The sequence below is a fragment of the Etheostoma spectabile genome, chromosome 17 (assembly GCF_008692095.1).
Source record: "Etheostoma spectabile isolate EspeVRDwgs_2016 chromosome 17, UIUC_Espe_1.0, whole genome shotgun sequence".
In the NCBI taxonomy this organism is placed as follows: domain Eukaryota; kingdom Metazoa; phylum Chordata; class Actinopteri; order Perciformes; family Percidae; genus Etheostoma; species Etheostoma spectabile.
The window spans coordinates 8921438-8940976 of NC_045749.1; the positions used below are offsets into that span (position 1 = coordinate 8921438).

Consider the following 19539-nt stretch of genomic DNA (forward strand, 5'->3'; position numbering starts at 1 on the left):
GGGGGGGGGGGGGCTCTTCCTAATCGCCACACTACCTTATTGAACCAGAAAGACAAGATATCATACAGTACACTATGGGGATTGATCAATACTGTTTTTTCAAGGCCGATGCTGATTATTAGTAGTTAATGAAAACCAATAACCAAGATTAAAGATTTTGGAATGTTACAAACTCCAACACAGAACTATGTTTAAATTCTTGAAGCAATTATTTCATAAATAAGAAACTTTCAACATAATACACAGTAAAAGATAGTCAGATAGTGTTGTGAGCGGGACATTAAACCGCAGAGACAATAGGGACAGATGCAGTGCTGCTGCGCAGCCAAAGTAGCACACTTTTTAAGTGATAACTTTATCGGTTATCATGCAAATAAAACGCCATTACAGATAATCTACAAACTGCCAAAAGTGGCCGATAATCGGTCTATCACTGGTCCATGATGAAGGTAACAGGGTGATCTTTTTTCTTTGCTGTATGTTTAGATGCGTTTCTACGAGGTGGTGACTCCTCTGCGGGCTCAGCTGGCTGAGCTCAGTGTGAAGAGAGGCAGTTTGACTGAAGACCTGGACACACACAGAACCCAAATGAAGGCTTTGATGGAGGTACAGCACACATACACAAGCTTGCACTACACCTCTATGTTGCATTCTCTCATCTTTCTTTATGAGTTCACATGTTTTGAAGTTGCGCACATTTTATCCCACTTGGGCATTATTGTATCTTCATGTTATCACCATTTTTTGTTGATTTCTCTTTCATTTCTGTTTAGATCATATACTTTGCACCGTGTAAAATTCCAATAAATAGATTTAAGTAGAATAGGAACCAGCTGGATTTTTGCTTTTCATTTGCTTTCTTTAAACGCTCCAGAAAAACCCACTTTAAACAATTCACTCCCCCAGGCTTTGAGGCACCTATTTGGAAAACATAGATATGAGGAATGCAGAATTCTTTTTTTAAAGATTATGGTTTGGTCATTTTAAGCCTTTATTTGGATAGGACAGCTTAGACTCAAAATGGACGAGAGAAGGGGAATGACATGCAGCAAAGAGCTACAGGTTGGAGTCTAACCTGTGGCCGCTGCGTTGAAGAATAAACCTCTATATATGGGTGCCTGCTCCACCAGGTGTGCTAACCAGTCGCCTGTAAAATGCGCTCTTTAACGCTAGACATGTCAGTTACAGCGTCCCCGAAATGGTAATTTTCACAGCCTGCAGTGCTTAGAATGAAATATGACAGAAATCATAGGAAAAAGCCATCCAGTTAATCTAGTCAGCGTCGCCCTGTAGGCATAAATGACACGTTGACGAGATAATGATACAGCATGCTGAAGACAGGGTTAAGAATTTGGCAAAAGAAAATAACATGACAATGGCAATCACGAGACCTTTTGAGACTGAGTAAGCATTTTTTGAATGCCAGAGTATCTAGACATTGTTACTGAACAGGTGCTTGCCTTTATTGTCACTGTGTCTTTTTTTCCACTTAGATACGCCCAGCAGGTAAATTACTTATCAACTCTACATGGTCCCAGTAAAAGGATGTGATGTTCACTGCATGAATTTGCTATTAGAGAATTGGCATGAACTGTATGACAATGTCAAGACGGCAAGGGTTCTTGCTAAAATTCCTGTCGGAAAAAAAATGAATGAAAAAAATGAATACTTGTGTTTAGGAGGTACAATCCTGCCTATTGCATTGTGTATCTAAAAATATGAATACTACATTTAATAAAAATGTTGTTCGTCCTGTGTCTCCACAGAGCTACGAGGAGGAGCGGCGGCTTCGTACTGAGCTGGAGTTTAGGAGCCAGAGATTGACCCTAGAACTGGCCGATACCAAACAGCAGATCCAAGAAGGAGACTATCGCCGAGACAACTACCCTGCCATCAAACGGTGTGTGTGTGTGTGTGTGTGTGTGTGTGTGTGTGTGTGTGTGTGTGTGTGTGTGGGTGTGTGTGTGGTGTGTGTGTTGGGGGGTGTGTGTGTGTGTGTGTGTGTGTGTGTGTGTGTGTGTGTGTGTGTGTGTGTGTGTGTGTGTGTGTGTGTGTGTGTGTGTGTGTGTGTGTGTGTGTGTTGTCTGTGTGTCTGTGTGTGTGTCTCTGTGTGTGTCTGTGTCTGTGTCTGTGTCTGTCTGTGTGTGTCTGTGTGTCTGTGGTCTGTGTGTCTGGTGTGTCGTGTCTGTCTGTCTCAGATTAAAAGGGTGGCTTAACTCGATTTGAGGCTGCAAGTACAGTTTTGAAGGCTGTGTCTTTCGAGGCAAGCAGCAACCAAAAGCATTTGCGTATGGGTTATGAAGGGGAATCGGAGTCCGTTTCAGCAGACGTTCCTGCAGTTTGTGTGTATCGTTGCTTTAGTATTGTTTGCTGTTTCACGGAGCATCACCTAACCCCATATTGCATATTGGTTAAGTCAGTACATGGAAATATTTAGTTAGGATTGATAATTTTTTGATCATCAAAACTCCAGATCACTTTTAATCTTTTCTAGTTTCCCCCCATATTTAAATTCTGGATATGTAAGTTCAAATGTATGTTAACCTTTTACACTGTGGTTTATAGTGAGCGTGACAACTTTGAGGCAGAACTAAAGGAGTTAAAGAGAAGATTTGAGACACTCGACCTGACTCACACCCGCAGTGACCAGAGAAAGGAACACACTCAACAAAGAGGTGTCACACACACACACACACACACACACACACACACACACACACACACACACACACACCAACACACACACACACACACACACACACACACACACACACACACACACACACACACTATATTTTGTCTTCATAATACTCATTGAAGTCTCTTTGGGTGAACTGTATTTTGTAATAGTTTTTTGTTTTCTCTTCTTGCCCTTCAGGTGGCGACATTGCAGCAGTCAGTGACTCTCCTGCAGAAGGACAAGGAGTACCTACACCGGCAGAACATGGAAATGAGTGTCCGCTGTGCACATGAAGAAGACCGCCTGGAGAGGCTCCAGGTCCATACAGTTGATTAGCTGGGAAGCTCATCTAATACAAGAGGCATTCAACAATAGGAAGGGGTCTTCTAACATGCTCTCTCTTTTTGATTGTGTGGTCTAGGTACAATTAGAAGACACTAAAAAGGCAAGAGAGGACGCCTATGAAAAATATGTAGCATCCAGGTTAGGCGCTGCTGTTTTACATCAATCACCAGCAGCCAAAATTCTAGTGTGTTTAATGTGGGAGACCTACGCTGTGCCAAAACACTGACGGTTTCATCTGCCAGCGACATTAGGATACAGTCTGTTAATTCTTATCTTTTATTTTTCAATTTTCGTTACAGAGACCGCTATAAGTCAGAGTATGAGACCAAGTTAAGAGACGAGTTGGAGAACATTAGGCTGAAAACCAGTCAGGAGATTGACAATCTACAGAGAACCTCCAGGGAGATGTATGAGAGGGAGAACAGGTATCATTTTTTTTTTAATTTTAAAATAAAATTCCTAAGAAATGGTGTATGTATGCATGTACAAACTATGAACAAACATTGGGCTATTCAACCACAGGAAATTGCACATTTTAGTAAAATGCCATATCAATTATTTTTAGCTGACCAATTTTCAGATAATACAACACTGGTGTTATGTACTATCTAAAATCAAAAGTCATTTCATAATGTTCTTTCTCAATAATCAAGTGCAGGTATAGCCTGTAACGATATAGCAGGTAGCTCTTTTATAAATTGGAGCAATGTGTTAAGAAGTGAGGGATTGTGCACACACTAGAATTAGTAAAGACAATGTCTAAACTGTTTTCAACCATTCATCTAGTATACAGTACAACATAAGTCCGCAAATTAAATATGTACGTACGTATAATACGTATGAAACAATTTGAGATGAGGAAGAGTTATCACCACAGATACAGTAGCATCAAAATTAAAGGAAATGTCAACATAACTTCAAAAGAATAAAGGCTTTTTCATTATGCACAACATATCAGACATCTGATTCCTTTCTGCTGTGTGCGTGTATTTGACCAGGAACTTGCGTGAGGCCCGAGACAATGCGGTGCTCGAGAAGGACAGAGCAGTGGCTGCTGAGAGAGAGACCCAGTCCAGATATGACCAACTGTTGGAACAGTGAGTATTACAATCCATCTCACACAGAAATATTTCCATACAGTTTATATCAAACATTGTTGCTATACATTGAACATTGGCAGACAGGTTTACAACAACAGAACAAACAAAGTGACATACTTGCACACTCACTTCTAGTGTTATCCAGCCATGCAGATGAATTAGAGTGGATCAAATTCTAATCAGCTGCTTCATCTTTGGACGAAGGCAGAAAACAAAAAAAAACTGATATCTGAAAACTTGGACAAATAAAACCAAACCTATCATAGTTAGTTAGTTAGATACCACTACAAGGAAGGAAGGAAGGAAGGAAGGAAGTAGTTTTTTTCTGCAGTTTTGGTGAACTAACCCTTTAATATGATTGAAAGTGGGAGTCTGTAAACAATAGATAGTCAAATCTGCATTTTGACTAACATACAGTTCATGTTTTTGTTGTTGTTTCAATTTACAAAATTATCCGGTTCTATTTCTCAGATTTCACCATTTTTCAAATCTACAGCAGCTATCTGGAGACCAAGTTTACTTTAGTGAATAAATAATTAAGACATGATGACGCCTGTTGGACAGCTCCCATGGCCTTTTAGAAGTTAAACTCTACAACTTCTGCACTTAAATGTAGGTCCCTTTCTGGATGCACTCTAAATAGGTTGTATATCAGCGAAGGTTAATTAACTTCACCTGAAGGCAACTGTTAAACTGGAACAGAACCTAGAGAAGTTAGTGCAGTTTTTGTTGTTGTCAACCATCTATAAATTTGAAACATGACATGGTTAACCACATTCCTCATCTTTATAGTGTTGGCTTGTTGTGTGTGGAGTAGCCAAGGCCCAAAAGTGTTATTTTATAAAGAAGACATATTTTTTTTTATCCCTAAGGGAAAATTAGTTTTCCCTCTGTTGTTAGTTTTACACATTAACCACACACAGCCCCGAATCACACACACATGCACAAACAGGACCTATTGATATGCATTAGTGGAGAGATGTCAGAGCGAGGGGGCTGCCAATGGACTGTGCCCCCAGCAGTTTGGGATTTGGTGCCTTGCTCAAGGGCACCTTGGCAGTGCCGAGGAGGAAAACTGGCAGCTCACCATCAGCTACCAGTTTATGCTCTGTACTAGAGCCAAACGGGTACTTAAAGCAGGCATCATTGCTGTGCTTATTAGTTCTAAATGTATTTAATATTGTTACACCATAAGGTTATATTCAGCTTGAATTCCTCTGGATTTCAATTAAAGCTGTGAGTTTTCTTTTTGCTCTGATGCTGATGTGTGAGCCAGCAGCAGTCCGTCATTAGCACATGTTGTGGGAGAGACAGGACTGTGGTGGCTGTGGTTAACTGTCTCTTACTAAAGATCACATGAAACCTTTGCTGTAGCTGTGAGGTCAGAAGGTGACATGGAAGTCAGAGTTCACTGCAGATCAGTCTAGTAGTAACTGGTGTCATTGGCCCAGCTGCTTGGCTCTGCCGCATAGTGAGAGACAGGAGATTGTGTAGTACTCAAGACCCTTGATGCTGACAAAACTGTTGCCTTGACCGGAACAGCTTTGCTAAAGCCTTTTTGTTTTGTCTGATTTTGCATAACAACATATTATTATGTTTATTTTCATGTTCATAATTGTATTTTGAGGTTATATCATAGGTTATATAATAGGTTAACATGGTTTCATTTTCAAGAAACACCATATTTATGTTGTACTGTACATTGCTGCAGCTCTTCTTTTCACCACGTGTGTTGAGCTCTCTGTTTTAGCTACAGAGTAAGGCATCACACTTCTATTCCATCTTTGTTGGGAGTCACACATGCAGAATACCTAGGTAATGACTACTAGCCATTCAGAAGCAGAGTATGAGGGCGTGCCACACTAGCAGCCAGGCGAGCATTATAACAAGTGTTACAAAGTGACGCATATTCGTCACGGAATTAAAAGCTAGACTACGATAAAGCTGTTTGGAGCAGTTTGTGAACAGTGTTTTCTGTTGGAGATGGTAAGAACATTTGGGTTTGACTTTGGTCTTTTTCACTTTGTAAACCTATAACGTGAACAAAAAAGATACATAACACAAAAAAAGGAAAGGGAAAAAGCCAAAAAGCATAATATGTTTATTTTTAGTAGGGGTGGGAATCACCAGAGGCCACACAATACAATATCATTACAATACTTATGTCACAATATGATATTATTGCAATTTTTAAACATACTGCAAAGTATTATATTGCAATTTATTACCTTTTTTCCAACTTTAAATGAGTGTTGAGCAGACAAACTGAGCAACACTTATATAATAATAAATTGATACTTGGCGTAATATTGCGATACTATGCTGTATTGATTTTTTTTTTCCCCCACCCCTACTTTTTTAGTCATTTCCCATTTCCAAACATCCTCTAAGTGATTTGTTTTCAAGATGAAACCTACTATCTCGGCCCTCAGGCAACAATGCCCATCTCAGTACAGGTGCCTCTGGGTTATGGCCTTGTAGGTTTCAAATATTGCATGGAAATTGCAACAGATAAATTGCGAGCCCTGCTGCATGCCTACACACGCACGTACACACGCACACGCACACCCACACACACACACACACACACACACACACATATTTTTGCTATATTTCTGCTGCATGCATACATGCCTGTCCATGAACAAATGTATCTGATTTTTTAGTCACACACATTTTGTAGAGATGTTTTAGGTAGGGACAGGAATTTAGTAGAAAAATATCTTATTTTGCACTTATGTTTCAATACTTTCTTATTTTAAACTTTGTTTTACAATATTGCATCTGCAACAGACAGACAGACGGAGATGCACATGCAGCAGCAGCAGCAGCAGTAGTAGTGTCCCTGTCCTGGGTTACTACTACATACCAGTCATTTTTCTAGATCCATACCACCAGCTGTTGGACTTTCCATACAAACACTTTACTCCCCCTTGTCCTTTCTCTCTGCTGCGATCACATTCCCTCTCTGCGACGCATTGCAAGCCAGCAATGACAGATGCTAGCCACAAGCCCTTAACCCCTAACCCCACACATACCTCTATTTTTGGGGCAAAGAATGAGACAGACAAACTTGAAATGGTGTCATGTGATTGTAGCATACAGGACCAGCTTGAATCTCAGCGCTCTGTTTCAGAATGCTGGCTAACAAGCTAATTACGGTGATCAACTAAACCAAAACAAAGACAAAGTATTGAGTACTGTTTTTCCATTTTCACCTCTCTAGCAGACCTAGACTTGTTGTTGTCCAAAGACAGATGCTCTTACCCACTGTAACTGTCAATATTGACATAAAAAATTACATTTAAAACTACGAAGAAATGCCGTGGCTCACTGCACTCCTCTGGTAAAGTAAGGTACAATTTCTTAAAAACATTTTTCCTTCTTGCATCTAGATAGCAGCCGCCATTATTAAAAGAAGGCTTGAAATGTAGACCATGTGTACATGTCTGTCACTGTGAGCACACAGCTCAGGCCTGCGCTCTATGGATGATGAAATCCTATCAGGCCAGCTGTAATCAAGAGTTATTAATATTATCCAACCAACCCCCAAGGTTTTGTAGAGTCCGTGTGTTTGTGCTTTAAGGCTGCATGAGGAAGAGCACTGGTCTCAAAACGTCGTTGTTTTACTTTTTTAGGGCTGCAACAAGTGGTAATTCTTTCTGTTTGTTTGGTGATTATTTTTTCAATTAATTAATTAATTATTTAGTCTATACAATAATTATATATAAATAATGAAACACTGCCTACATAATTTCCCATAGAGTGATTTTTTTTCCAACCAACAGTCAAAAACCAGATGATACTTAAATTTAAGATGATATAAAACAGCAAAGCAGAACATTCTCATGTTGGGGAAGGTTGAATACATTTTCTGCCTGATAAATGACTTAAAAGATTACTCTATTATCAAAATGATCTATCTTTAGCATTTGCTGTTTGCAGTTTTATTGATTTGTGCAAATAGAAGCAAGCCGTACATATATATGTATATATATATATATATATATATATATATATGTGTGTGTATATGTGTGTGTGTATATATATATGTATATATATATATATATATATATATATATATATATATATATATATATATATATATATACACACACACAAAGTTCCAGGTTGTTGTTGCAAATGATAGGGTGAGGTTAAATAAAAAAGATAAAAGGTCTTTTATCTGTCGCTGTGTTGTGTGCAAGCTTTCCCATCCACCCACTTTTATGTAACAATACTTTTGTCATCTGAAAACAGAAACTTTAGAATACCTCTCTCCTTTCTAATTACTAAAAAAATTAAGTTGAAACACGTTTCTGTAGCTGCCAACTAGAATTATTAAAGATCAAACAAAACCAAAAATTGCTGCGAGTGTCATTGAGAAATACTCTCCTGCCTGCAAATGGTTTAAGACCGGATTTCTGGCTTGGTGGCTTATAGTTATACTTTAGGTACCACAGAACACTTTACACAACCAGTCAACATAAAAATGGGTTCTTACGCAAGACACGCTAAAGAGCCATTTCCTTGCCAGTTTCCAAACAAACATGTTATCATGAAAAATTATCACCAGAAGTGAATGTATCTATTTTAAGAAATCCATTGCAACTTTTGTTTATAACCACCAGGCATGCCTGAGCTTAACCAGGGGCCCAGAGCTGAGTTTACCCTCTGTATCTGTCTGCACCAAAACACAATCTCCCTTTTTTAACACACCTACTCACATTCATATTTAGTGAGGCGTGCGTCTACAGTCTATGATCCACCTGTGTGTCTCCATATGTGCAGGTTTCGTCAGCTCCAGCTAGGTACTGACAGCCGGGTTGCAGAACTGTCCAACCATGCCAAGCTGCACTCCTTCGAAGCTGAGCGCGCTCAGATGGTCAAGGAAGAGACAGCTAAGGCCCTGGCCCAGTGCCAGTTGGAGTGTGAGAAACAGCAGAAGAAACTGGAGGTACTCTAAACATAAAGACAATCTGTCATAGTGCACTCTTAATTTTTGCGTGCCTCTTCCTCATGATTTGATTTCAGCCGTTTGACGTTTATATAGAAATTAAATAATAAATAAACACTTTATGTGTGTGCATCGTATGCCATTAACAGATTCAGATTCTTTTGTTAATTCAATTCAACATGTTCAACAGTAAGCAATAGTTTTTATAACTGTGCTCCGATTTACAAATTGTCATCTTGACTGTTTCTTAAATGAAAGTCATGTTCTACATTACTCCTCATTAACATTGTGAAAGCTAGAAAAGACAGTAATAAAGTTGCCTACCTGCTGGAAACATCACATGAATGAATAAAACCAAAAATGCAAGACCGACTGATGCGTAAATCACTGTTGTCTTCATTTGGGGAGGAGTCCATCCATAGTACTTAAATATTAATGCTCCACTCAAAAGAATATGTCTATCCAGCCTTTGTATGTCAGCACCAAAGCTCCATTCTTATCTCTGTCCACTGTAGCACACCCATTTATATAAGAAGCTAATTGAGTGCAGATTGTTTTTGATGTCTGGATGCACTTAGCTGAGGTCCACCTCTTCACCTGTATTTGTATTGGTTTTGACTTTGGAGTTTGTTGTTTAGCTTTGATTTTGTTTCATTTCTTTATAAAAGTCAGGTTTAATGCTATTTTTGGGATGAAAGTCCTTTCATTTAGATTTTCTTTTCTCCTTTTTTTTCACTTCTCTCTCTTTGAGAATGCTTTTGTCCACGGTTGTAAATGTGAGAAAAAGAGGAACGGTGACTAGTAAGGATAAATCATTTATCATGACAACAACTCTTAAAGACTAATTACAGGAGTTTCAGTTTAACTAATTCTAATCTTACAAATTATCATAAAAATTGAAAACATTACAAAACATTTTTATTTTAGCTAATCAATATAGTTTTTTTCAATTTCTTAACTGTAAAAAACAATAAAACTCAATTCGAAGCTTGCAACATGTGCATAAATGGTAAAAGAATATGGCAGCAGTGATGAAATGATTCCACCATCATTGTATTAATCTGAGAGAATGTAACATTTACAGTTATTTATTATAATTCCTCATGGACATCATTTTGTATATTTTCAAAAAACATTTTTAACAGAAAACATTGCTGTAATTGTCATTGCTTGTCATTCACTACCTATCATCCCCTATTCCTCTCCTTCGTTTCCCTCTCTCCTGTCCTCCTGTTCTCAGCTCCTGACCCAGGAGTTTTACAGGCTGCAGACATCGTCAGAGAAGCGGTTGGCGGAGCTGCATGCCCAGAATGCCGAGCAGGCATCTCGGCTGGAGACATATGAAAAGCTTGAGCTAGAGTTAGACCAAGTCACCATGCAGGCTGCAGAAAGTAAGAACTGTACTCATTACATTACACACATTACTATGAGATCAGAAAGATAAGAGCACTAACAGACAAACTCTGGTTCCCTTAAATGCCTTGGTCTGGCATCAGAGAATGTGTGTAACAATATTAAGAGATAGCATCATATTGGATTAAGAAGGCGACAATAATGTAAAACGGCTTTGTCACAGTGCATGGAACAGAAGTTAAGGACAATAGAAAGATGGGTAACACAACCAAATGTTACTACATGCTTTTCTCTGCCACATATCATAATGGTCCTGGAGATGTATTGACAGATTTGTGTTTATGTCTGTTGCCAGTTGAGAATGAAGAGGAGGCAGAGAGAGTTCTGTTCTCATACGGCTACGGAGCCAATGTTCCCACAACAGCCAAAAGAAGACTAAAACAGAGGTACAGCACAGGATACATTTGACATTTCAAAGATAGGACACTTTGTGAGAGATGGCACTAAACGAACATTCTGTATTTATTAAGAAATGAGCATGCAGGGCACCCTGATAACTCACCTGGTTGAGCCCCATGTACTAAGGCTGGCGACCCACGGCCCTTTGCCATTAAAATCCTAAAAACAAAAAAAAGAAGAAAAAAAAAGATCTAACAAGAAAAAAAAAATCATCATGGTTATATACAGTAGTATGGGTTAAATTGATGTGTTGTCAGTGAGCCTCCGTCTTGCCTTTAATCATCTTATTTTACGTTCAAATGCATATGCTTTATGAACAAAGAATTGTCATTATTTCCAAGCAATGCTGTGCTAATGTTAGCTAGCTAGTTAGCTAACATTAGTGGCTCCCACACTGCTTAAACCCCGCCCGGCATTTCTCCCCTTGGGATTTAGGTTTCGGGAAGGATATAAATTCCACCACCCCGTCCAAAGTATTAGGATACCGTGTATCAGATTTTTCACAATCCATACGCACAACGCTTTGGCTTGTTTCCCTCGCTCAAAAGCTTGCCAGACCTCCAGCACCTAGTTACGGTTGCTAGGCCACAATTGGCCTGTGGCCGTTTTCGGGCATGGCTTAGCAAAGGGTCAACTTGCGATGGAAGGTTTTGAGTGTGTTAAAATAAAATTAAAATAATAACGATAATAATAATACAATCATGCAATAGACTATTTGTCATTATCGTGAACCGTTGTGTTTGTGCTATGACGCACAGACAGCATTATAGCCTATTTTGGTTTCACTTTTAATGACAGTAGGTTATGACTGCATGTGGACATAAAATAATCAAGCAATTAAAATAGTCAACTTATAACTTTGCTATTAAATATTCCTTTTTTTATATATAAAAAATATTAATTTATAGCACAAAACCCGGAACCAGTTTCCTCACAAATTGGCCTCATGATTTGTGTGCATCTAATGGTAACCACTATTTGGCAAGGCCACTAGCCATAATGCATTTGGTGTTGCTAAAGAAAGGCATAGTGTCTGAGATAGATAAAACAGTGAAAAATAAATGGTAATGGGCATGGCTGTTGGAAACGGGGGAGAAAGGCAAGCCATACAGCTCATAGTGTAATAAAATGAAAATGCCAGGGATTTGCTTTTGCGTGGTTTGCTGCAAAAAAAATGTATATGGGAAAAAGGTTTGGGAAAAGATGGTGAAGACCGCCACAAGGCTAGCATTCATGCTCTTTAGCACACATAAAGACCTGAAACGGGCATCAGGTGTAGTTAATCTTCATGCCTATGGTTTCAGTGCCAAAAGCCTGGAAAAGTAGCCTGTTAAAAAAAGTTAACTTGTGTGTTACTGCACTTATTTTTCTGTTATATCGTTGTGTTTATGTATTGTTATTGTAAGTACCTTTTTTAGTTTGAATTTGACTTAGTGTTGAATTGCATATTAACAATTAAAAAAATCTCCCTTTAAACACTTTTGGCCTGAAGGAATTAAATAGAGTGTGTAGCGCGGTTCTACAAAATGATTGCTGCAGTAAGAAAAACAGCAATGCTTAGTCGTGGGATGGTACTGAAGTATGGTTTTGTTCATCAGGACAAGAGAACACTCCCTTTACTTTTACCGTTTACATCTTGTTGTACATTAAAAACCAATAAGGTGCGATATGTGAACAGCTTATGACTTAGCTCAAAAAAAAGTTCAGTCAAAAGATTATTTTTTTCCCTTTAATCCTTGATGCCAACTGTTGCATTTACATTAACTGTGGGGTAAACAACGTGGATTGGTTGGTGTTGTCATGTTTTGGAATTTCCAAATTGAAATGTGTTTGTGTGTTGTGCAGCGTTCACCTGGCCCGCAGGGTGCTGCAGCTCGAGAGGCAGAACACGTCACTGAGGAAAGAGCTGGAGAGACACAAATCACAGACAGGACACATATCTGAAGAGGTAAACACACACACACACACACACACACACACACACACACACACACACACACACACTGCGTTCATGTGTGTGCCTGCCTGGGGACCATCGTTAATGGGATTACGTTTACGGTAATTTATTGAAAAAAAAAAGCAAAGAAAAAAAAAGCAATGCAAGTCAGTACCTGCAACACACTTTTTTCCCATTATCACACATCACCCACAGCAACTCAGATTAAGGTTATTTCATAGCTTCCATCAAAGTAATATGATTTCTTTTTCAGCTGTTTTTTTACCTCTTCTCTCTCTAATGACATAACATAGTCATTATTACAGAGCTAAGCTCGGTGGCTCCTTTCTCATCACCCACCATTTACCTTTTCACATCATCACACGACACTCTGCTGTGAAAGTCAATGGCCAGCTCTGAAAGACAGACTTTTCAAAACAAAACAAAGATTTTAGCAGCTTGTGAGGTTGGTCACCACATATATCATCAAACACACCTCAGGATTTGTAATGAGTGTCCTCTGCTTTTTTTCCCCCTAAACCTTTGGTCCAAGTTTAACAATGGTCCCATCAATTTTCAGAATCTACTTTTAAATCTACTTTTAAAGTGAGGTTGTTTGAGAGCAGACAGCGAGAAGTTTGTCTTAGTACCTGTCACACTTGTTGGCACAGTGTGAAAAACCGTGACGGCCATGCTCTTCACTCTTTCTAAAACTCAATATGCCAATCATTGAGGCTTTTGTTGTGTTTGGCACGACATGTGCTTGTGTGTGCAACACTGAAACTTTGATTTTGGGTGTGTATTTTGTCTGTGCATGACTGTGTGAAACTCGCATGTCTACTACTCGTTCCCTGATGTTTAAACTCGTCCAATGAGGTTTGAAATTATGAGAACGACAGCTCTGGCAACCAATCTGCTTGCTTCTTTCTTAATTCTAAACTGGTCAGGTTTGAGAATAAATAAGCCATCTTTTAACAGTCAGGTGTGACTGATTGGCACATATCTGGAAAACCTCATTCATTGACAATGAAAGGACAGGGTATAAAAATTATACTTTATATTCACTAGAAAGGGTGTTAACCACTTAACCACCCACACAGATGTCCTGACTAATAACTATTGTCCTTAATCTCCCATCCAGTTTTACTCACTACTGGCTGTATAAGTGTAACACCCTACCTTTTATATATTGCTTTGCAGATTTTAAGCATGATACCATGTATTACGCTCAGTACATTCAGACTCTTATATGAGTGATCATCAAAACACTATAAAGGTGCTTTTTTGACGATAATTCCAAGGACAAAGTTGTTGAGATAATGAATAATTATTACAATTATTACCGCTTTATCTCTTCATACTACTACTTTTAATAAGAAGGACACAACTTAGATACGCCTTTATGAAAACTCACATTTATGGGTACTTAGGCTACCCCTGATTACATTAGCAATAAGGAAGTCTTGGCCGTGATTGTTGTTCAAGAGTCATTCACAAATTTCAAACAGAATTGCGCCATTTTATTATAATAACCACATGTAGAGTTTGTTTTAAAGTGGAAATACTCCTTTACTAAGTCATGTTCAGTATAATTAACATCACAGTGACAGACGTTTAGGTCTTGTTGCATCATAGTTGACTCTTCACAGTTTGTGGAGTCAATACAGCACATGTGGAAAAAATGTAGACCTGAGTCTCAAGTGAATTATTAAGTAGGGGTGGGGAATCAACCCTGACATTGTGTATGTGAAGTAAATGTTTTTATAATTTGCTCCAGTGTGCACATATGCGTGTTGTTCCTCAGTTGTTGACAGCCAACCAGCTGTTACAGCAGACGCAGCAGCCCTATAGCTACCTGATTGAGACGGTGAGACAAAGAGATACCCAGATCAGCACGCTGAAGGAGCGTCTTACCTCGCTTGAGGACGATGTCAGGTGCGTGTACAGAACACACCGTCACAAAGAGGAAACGCATCTCTCGATACATCAACACGCATTACCCTTTTTTTTTTCCTTCTTCAATTGTAATTAAAGTCTTCTGTCTTGCTTGCCACACTCATTCTTTCTTAACTTTATGACTTACATTTTGTATCTTGTAAATTACCCATCATGGCAGCAGGCCATACCTCCCCACCCTTAGGCGTCTCTGCTTCATCCCTAGCTCCCTTTGTCCTCATCTGCCCCTCTCATACTTAGCTAATTCTGTCTTTGTGCAAAGCAGCATGAGTGCTTGCATTTGTCTATTCCCAATAAGTGAGTGTTTCACATCAGCACACATTTAGCTTCCTGGCACTGACCTAAATCTCCCCTGCCCCCCTCTGTATTTTATCCTGAGAAATATGCAAACCGAAAGTCTGCAGGTTTTCTCTTGCTGCTCACTACCACTGAGCGCTCACCTGGGGCAAGCAGCAGAGCGGAAAAAAATCCTTATAAGCTTTTCAAACCTCCCCATCTGACAGATATATTGAAGTCTTCCTGTGGCTGTGCAGCGCTATTTGTGCAACAGCAGAGACACAGATTCTCACTTTATGTACTACAGTCTTTCTGTCTTAAGTATTAATTGTATTCCCACAAAGTAACATTTAAAATGGACTCCGCTCAAATCAGCTAACAGTGTCTCAGCAGAGATCTCAGGCAATGGGACCCATACCATTACACATTTTTATCTAGAGTTCTCGGTGAACAAAGGCGAAGCTACCCAGCCGCTGTTTCAAGATTTGCATGATAATTTGCTTTAAAGCGCCCCCCATTACAATCGCTTGCTTGTATGTTTCACAGCCCCAGGAAAGAAAACTTGGACAGTACTGCAGAGAGTTTTTCTCACAAGATAGAAGCCTAACGAAAAGCTTTCATATATTTATTATTGTTTATATATTTTTGAAATTCATAACTTGTGTGTTTTAATGCATTGCTTGGCTGTTGATGGTTTTATACCAGTGATATATTCACATAACTCAATAAGCTGCTGCTATTTAGACAGACTTGTTTATAGTCCAGCATTTTGCTGTTTCTCCCCCCCCCCCGCCCCCTTAAACTACTGTTTACTTAAGTGCACTGTCACACATATGAGGCAACATACCATGCCTCCACACCTGACCCCACCCTAAGGTTTGTAAAATAAAACTCATTCTAATTAACACTGGACCTACACTGTACATAGTATATAACGCTACTTCTCCAATTTTACAATAAAGTGTATTCTATTCTATTATCTGACAATATTATGCCTTAAAGAATCTCATAAACCATCAGTCAGGGATACACAGGACTTACTTGTTTAACAAGTCTCACATGGCCCTATAAGGAACTTGAATAACCCACAGTAATGTTTTTCTATTAACTCGAGATCTGCTCTCGCTCTCTTTGTCTGTTTTTGGGTGTAACCCCAGTTCTCTGAGGAAAGAACGGACTGCACTGCAACAGGTGAAAAACAATATGGCTGCCGATCTGGAGAGACTCCTCAACCATCGAGAGGTACACATGATGACGATTTCTTTTATGCTAGCTATTTGTTTTTTCCCCACTATGATGATATGTAGTTCTGACAGCTGTATTCAACGCCTCCCATTCTATTCCAGTATATTTGAAATGGTGAGAAACCAGCAAAACCTTACTTTGAAAGTAAAGATTTATGAGTCAAACCAGCGTGTCGGCACATGATTCCTACCGTACTGTACACTAGAAGGCTCTGAAAAGACTAAATTCTGGCACTATCTCACATCTAAAGACAAATATGTCATAATGTCATTGAGCTACGTGTTTGATTATTTTTTTGTTTTCATTTTGACATACTTTGCTAATCGCGCAAAGGAAATTACTTTTTTTTTTTTTTAACTCTGTTGCACACAGGCCTGAAATACACACATGCACAATGCTCAGGACCTATACAAGCACAAATGAGAGATGTTAGAATGATGGGGCTGCGGCTGCCAATGGACAGGTGCCTCGAGCAGTTTGGGGTTCAGTGCCTAGCTCAAGGGCACCCAATGCCCAGGAGGTGAACTGGCACCTCTCAAGCAGCTCTTAACAAATTGAGCTACTGCCACTTTTACTGTTTACACGCAGGTAAACTTTGTTGGATGACTTGCTTCAGAAGGGTTAAATATCAGCAACTTCCCTTCTTTAGCGTTAAGTGTAGCGCACCCATTGGTTGTTGATTGTTGGTTGTGATTTAGCTTCACTACCAAGACTTAAAACTTACGATAATATCAAACACGTTTGATATTGTTGGATTGTCAATACGGGAAAAAGACGGACTCGGAAGGAGTTTTATGACCACCTTACAACAAAGGATTGAGACGACGGGAGTGTGCCCCAACTTTAGCAAGACTCTCATAATTTCATTCCAGTTTTGAATTTTGTCTGCGACAGTGGAAATGCTTGAAAAGTGGTTTGGTGTAAGGTCCGTATAAAGATCATTTGCATCGTTACTTAATCTCTCAATCCATTGTTTGGTCTATAATAATATCAGAAAAACAATCTCCACATTTTTCTTCAAATGTCTTCCTTCCATTTAAAATCCCAAAACCTAAAATTATAATTTAAAACAAGGAAAAGCAACAAATTCGCAGATTTGTGATTGGGAAACCATTAGACCAAACAGTTGCTGATTAATTTTCTGTTGCTGTGGCTTTTGATATCCAGACACTGCACAGTGTTGCAACACTTTCTTCAAGATTGCGTGTGCGCGTGGGAGTGTGTCCCCCCAAGCCAGCTGTAGGAAGTATGTGCCCTGTCATAGACAGCTGTTCCTCAGCTTGGCTGTTTGGGATGCCGCGTGTGCCTGTATGTGTGTGTGTTTGTGCGTGCCTGTGTGTGTGTGTGTGTGTGCCTGTGTGTGTGTGTGTGTGTTTGTGTGTGAGAGACTTGCCAGGGCTCATGTCCTCAGGAGTGATAAATAGAACCATGAAATGGCCCAGGGTCCTCGCCTCTGCCCTGCTGCCACCCCACAGACCCTCGAGCTTATTGCAAGGCGTCCCATAATTGGAGTCCAGACAACAAACAAGTCATCAGAAAGCAGCAGCAAATTCCCCGAAAAGCTAAATTTTTAAGCAAATGTTTTACAAAATGTTCTAAAAAAGTATAATATAATATTTCAGTCATACAAACTATTTGCAAAAGCTTTATTATGTGCATGTTTATTTTATCCCTGTTTGAATTGAAAAATGACCTGGTGAGTGATTACTGGCCTTTTGGACACTACACTCCCAGTTATTTCTTTTAAAGATTCCTGTTTATTGTTGTACCCTTGTTTTCACATCCCTATTTTCATGAACCGTGTTATTATTCAGGAGTTAGCGGTGATGAAGCAGGTCCTGATCAGCATGCAGTCCAGACAGGGAGACGCTCTAAACCTGTTGAAAACAGATTCAACTGCCATCAGGACCTCTGGTGCAGGAAAACACCAGTCCAAACGTATCGGCAGGACCACAGAAGAAGAGTCACCAAACAAACCCAAACCCACCGTGTTTGTAAGTGTCTGACTCGGCAACACCTTTTTATGAGTCACACCACCTAAACCTGCCTGGACAGAAGTTCAGACAATGGAGCACCATGATACATTTTAATTTGAGCCTTTCACTGCAGTCAGCTGAGCAAACATATGCTGTTGTATTATCCCTGAATTATGAGAAAGTCAAATAGATGAAAATATCTTACGATCCCAAACTAGAGCTGCACACTTCCTGCTTTTTTAACCATTGTTTTTCCTCTTTGTTTCTTTAATTTGCAGACCAATAAGGAAGTTCCTGATTGGTACCAAAAGAAGAAACAGAAACCTAAATGAGCATGATTTGCTGTTACTACTAGTGCTATTAATTGTCACTCAGGGCTTTAACAATCTTATTATTTTATTAAGGCTTTTCAAATCTCAACAACTTTTGAAATACAAAAGTAGAAACTGTTACTGGTGTCCGAGTGTTTTTTTGTTCTCATCCTTGGTTACATATTGTTTAGAGTGGATAAATTCGCAGCATACTGGTCCAAAACCAGAAGTATTACCTTCCACAGGGTACACATTCCAAGCCAACCGACTGCCCAAAAATTCCTCTTTCTTGGCAGTGGTCTATTTTATTAGGTCTGTCTATCATTATTTCCTCATCTTTTCCAGGTTTGCAGATACTGGTGGCTGATAGACACAAGCAGAGGCTCCTTTGGGTTTAAATATAGACATAGTAGGCATACCTTTATCATTTCAGACCATGTTCTTATCGGTGTCATATTAAACTCGACCAGAAGACTGCTTTAAAGCTGTTTTTGTCCCTTTTTAATGATCCTACAATACTTCACAATACACCACTGTATTCCCTAGTTTGTGAAATAGTTAGAACATGCAATACATCACAATTTCCTTAAAAAAACATGTGCATTACTTATATGACTTATCAATTTTTTTGTACCAACTAAAATGTGCGCCTGAGTTGTTATAGCAGATGGTATTTTCCACAATAAAGTGTGTGATTTTTAAACACATTCCACATTACAAGGATTCCCTGTTAAAAGAACACATTTAAAATCCCTCAGATATAAAGGGGCACTCCACCAATTTGCAATGCATTTGAAATTCTGTTAACTTGTTACCAGAAGTGCTGCTTAACCTGTGAGAAATGATGAATAATGTCTTTTGTGGAGGAGCTCAGGCTTAATAGCCTGCATCACAAACTGGAAGTGTGGGGTTTGATTTTGTCCATTCTTTTAATGTGTCTCTTTT

The 19539-nt window shown here is 39.2% G+C and overlaps 1 protein-coding gene across 1 annotated transcript in view; it reads left to right on the forward strand.

Moving 5' to 3' along the window:
- Positions 1-19076, forward strand: part of pibf1 (progesterone immunomodulatory binding factor 1) — a 21609-nt gene extending 2533 nt beyond the window's left edge. The window contains 16 exon segments of the mRNA XM_032541219.1: positions 487-606; positions 1767-1900; positions 2566-2638; positions 2640-2675; positions 2879-2998; positions 3102-3163; positions 3325-3450; positions 4024-4122; positions 8917-9082; positions 10323-10473; positions 10791-10881; positions 12740-12842; positions 14635-14765; positions 16220-16304; positions 18122-18301; positions 18562-19076. Coding sequence (XP_032397110.1) covers positions 487-606; positions 1767-1900; positions 2566-2638; positions 2640-2675; positions 2879-2998; positions 3102-3163; positions 3325-3450; positions 4024-4122; positions 8917-9082; positions 10323-10473; positions 10791-10881; positions 12740-12842; positions 14635-14765; positions 16220-16304; positions 18122-18301; positions 18562-18615 — 1731 coding nt within the window. The 3' untranslated portion in view covers positions 18616-19076.
- The last annotated feature ends 463 nt before the right edge of the window (positions 19077-19539 follow it).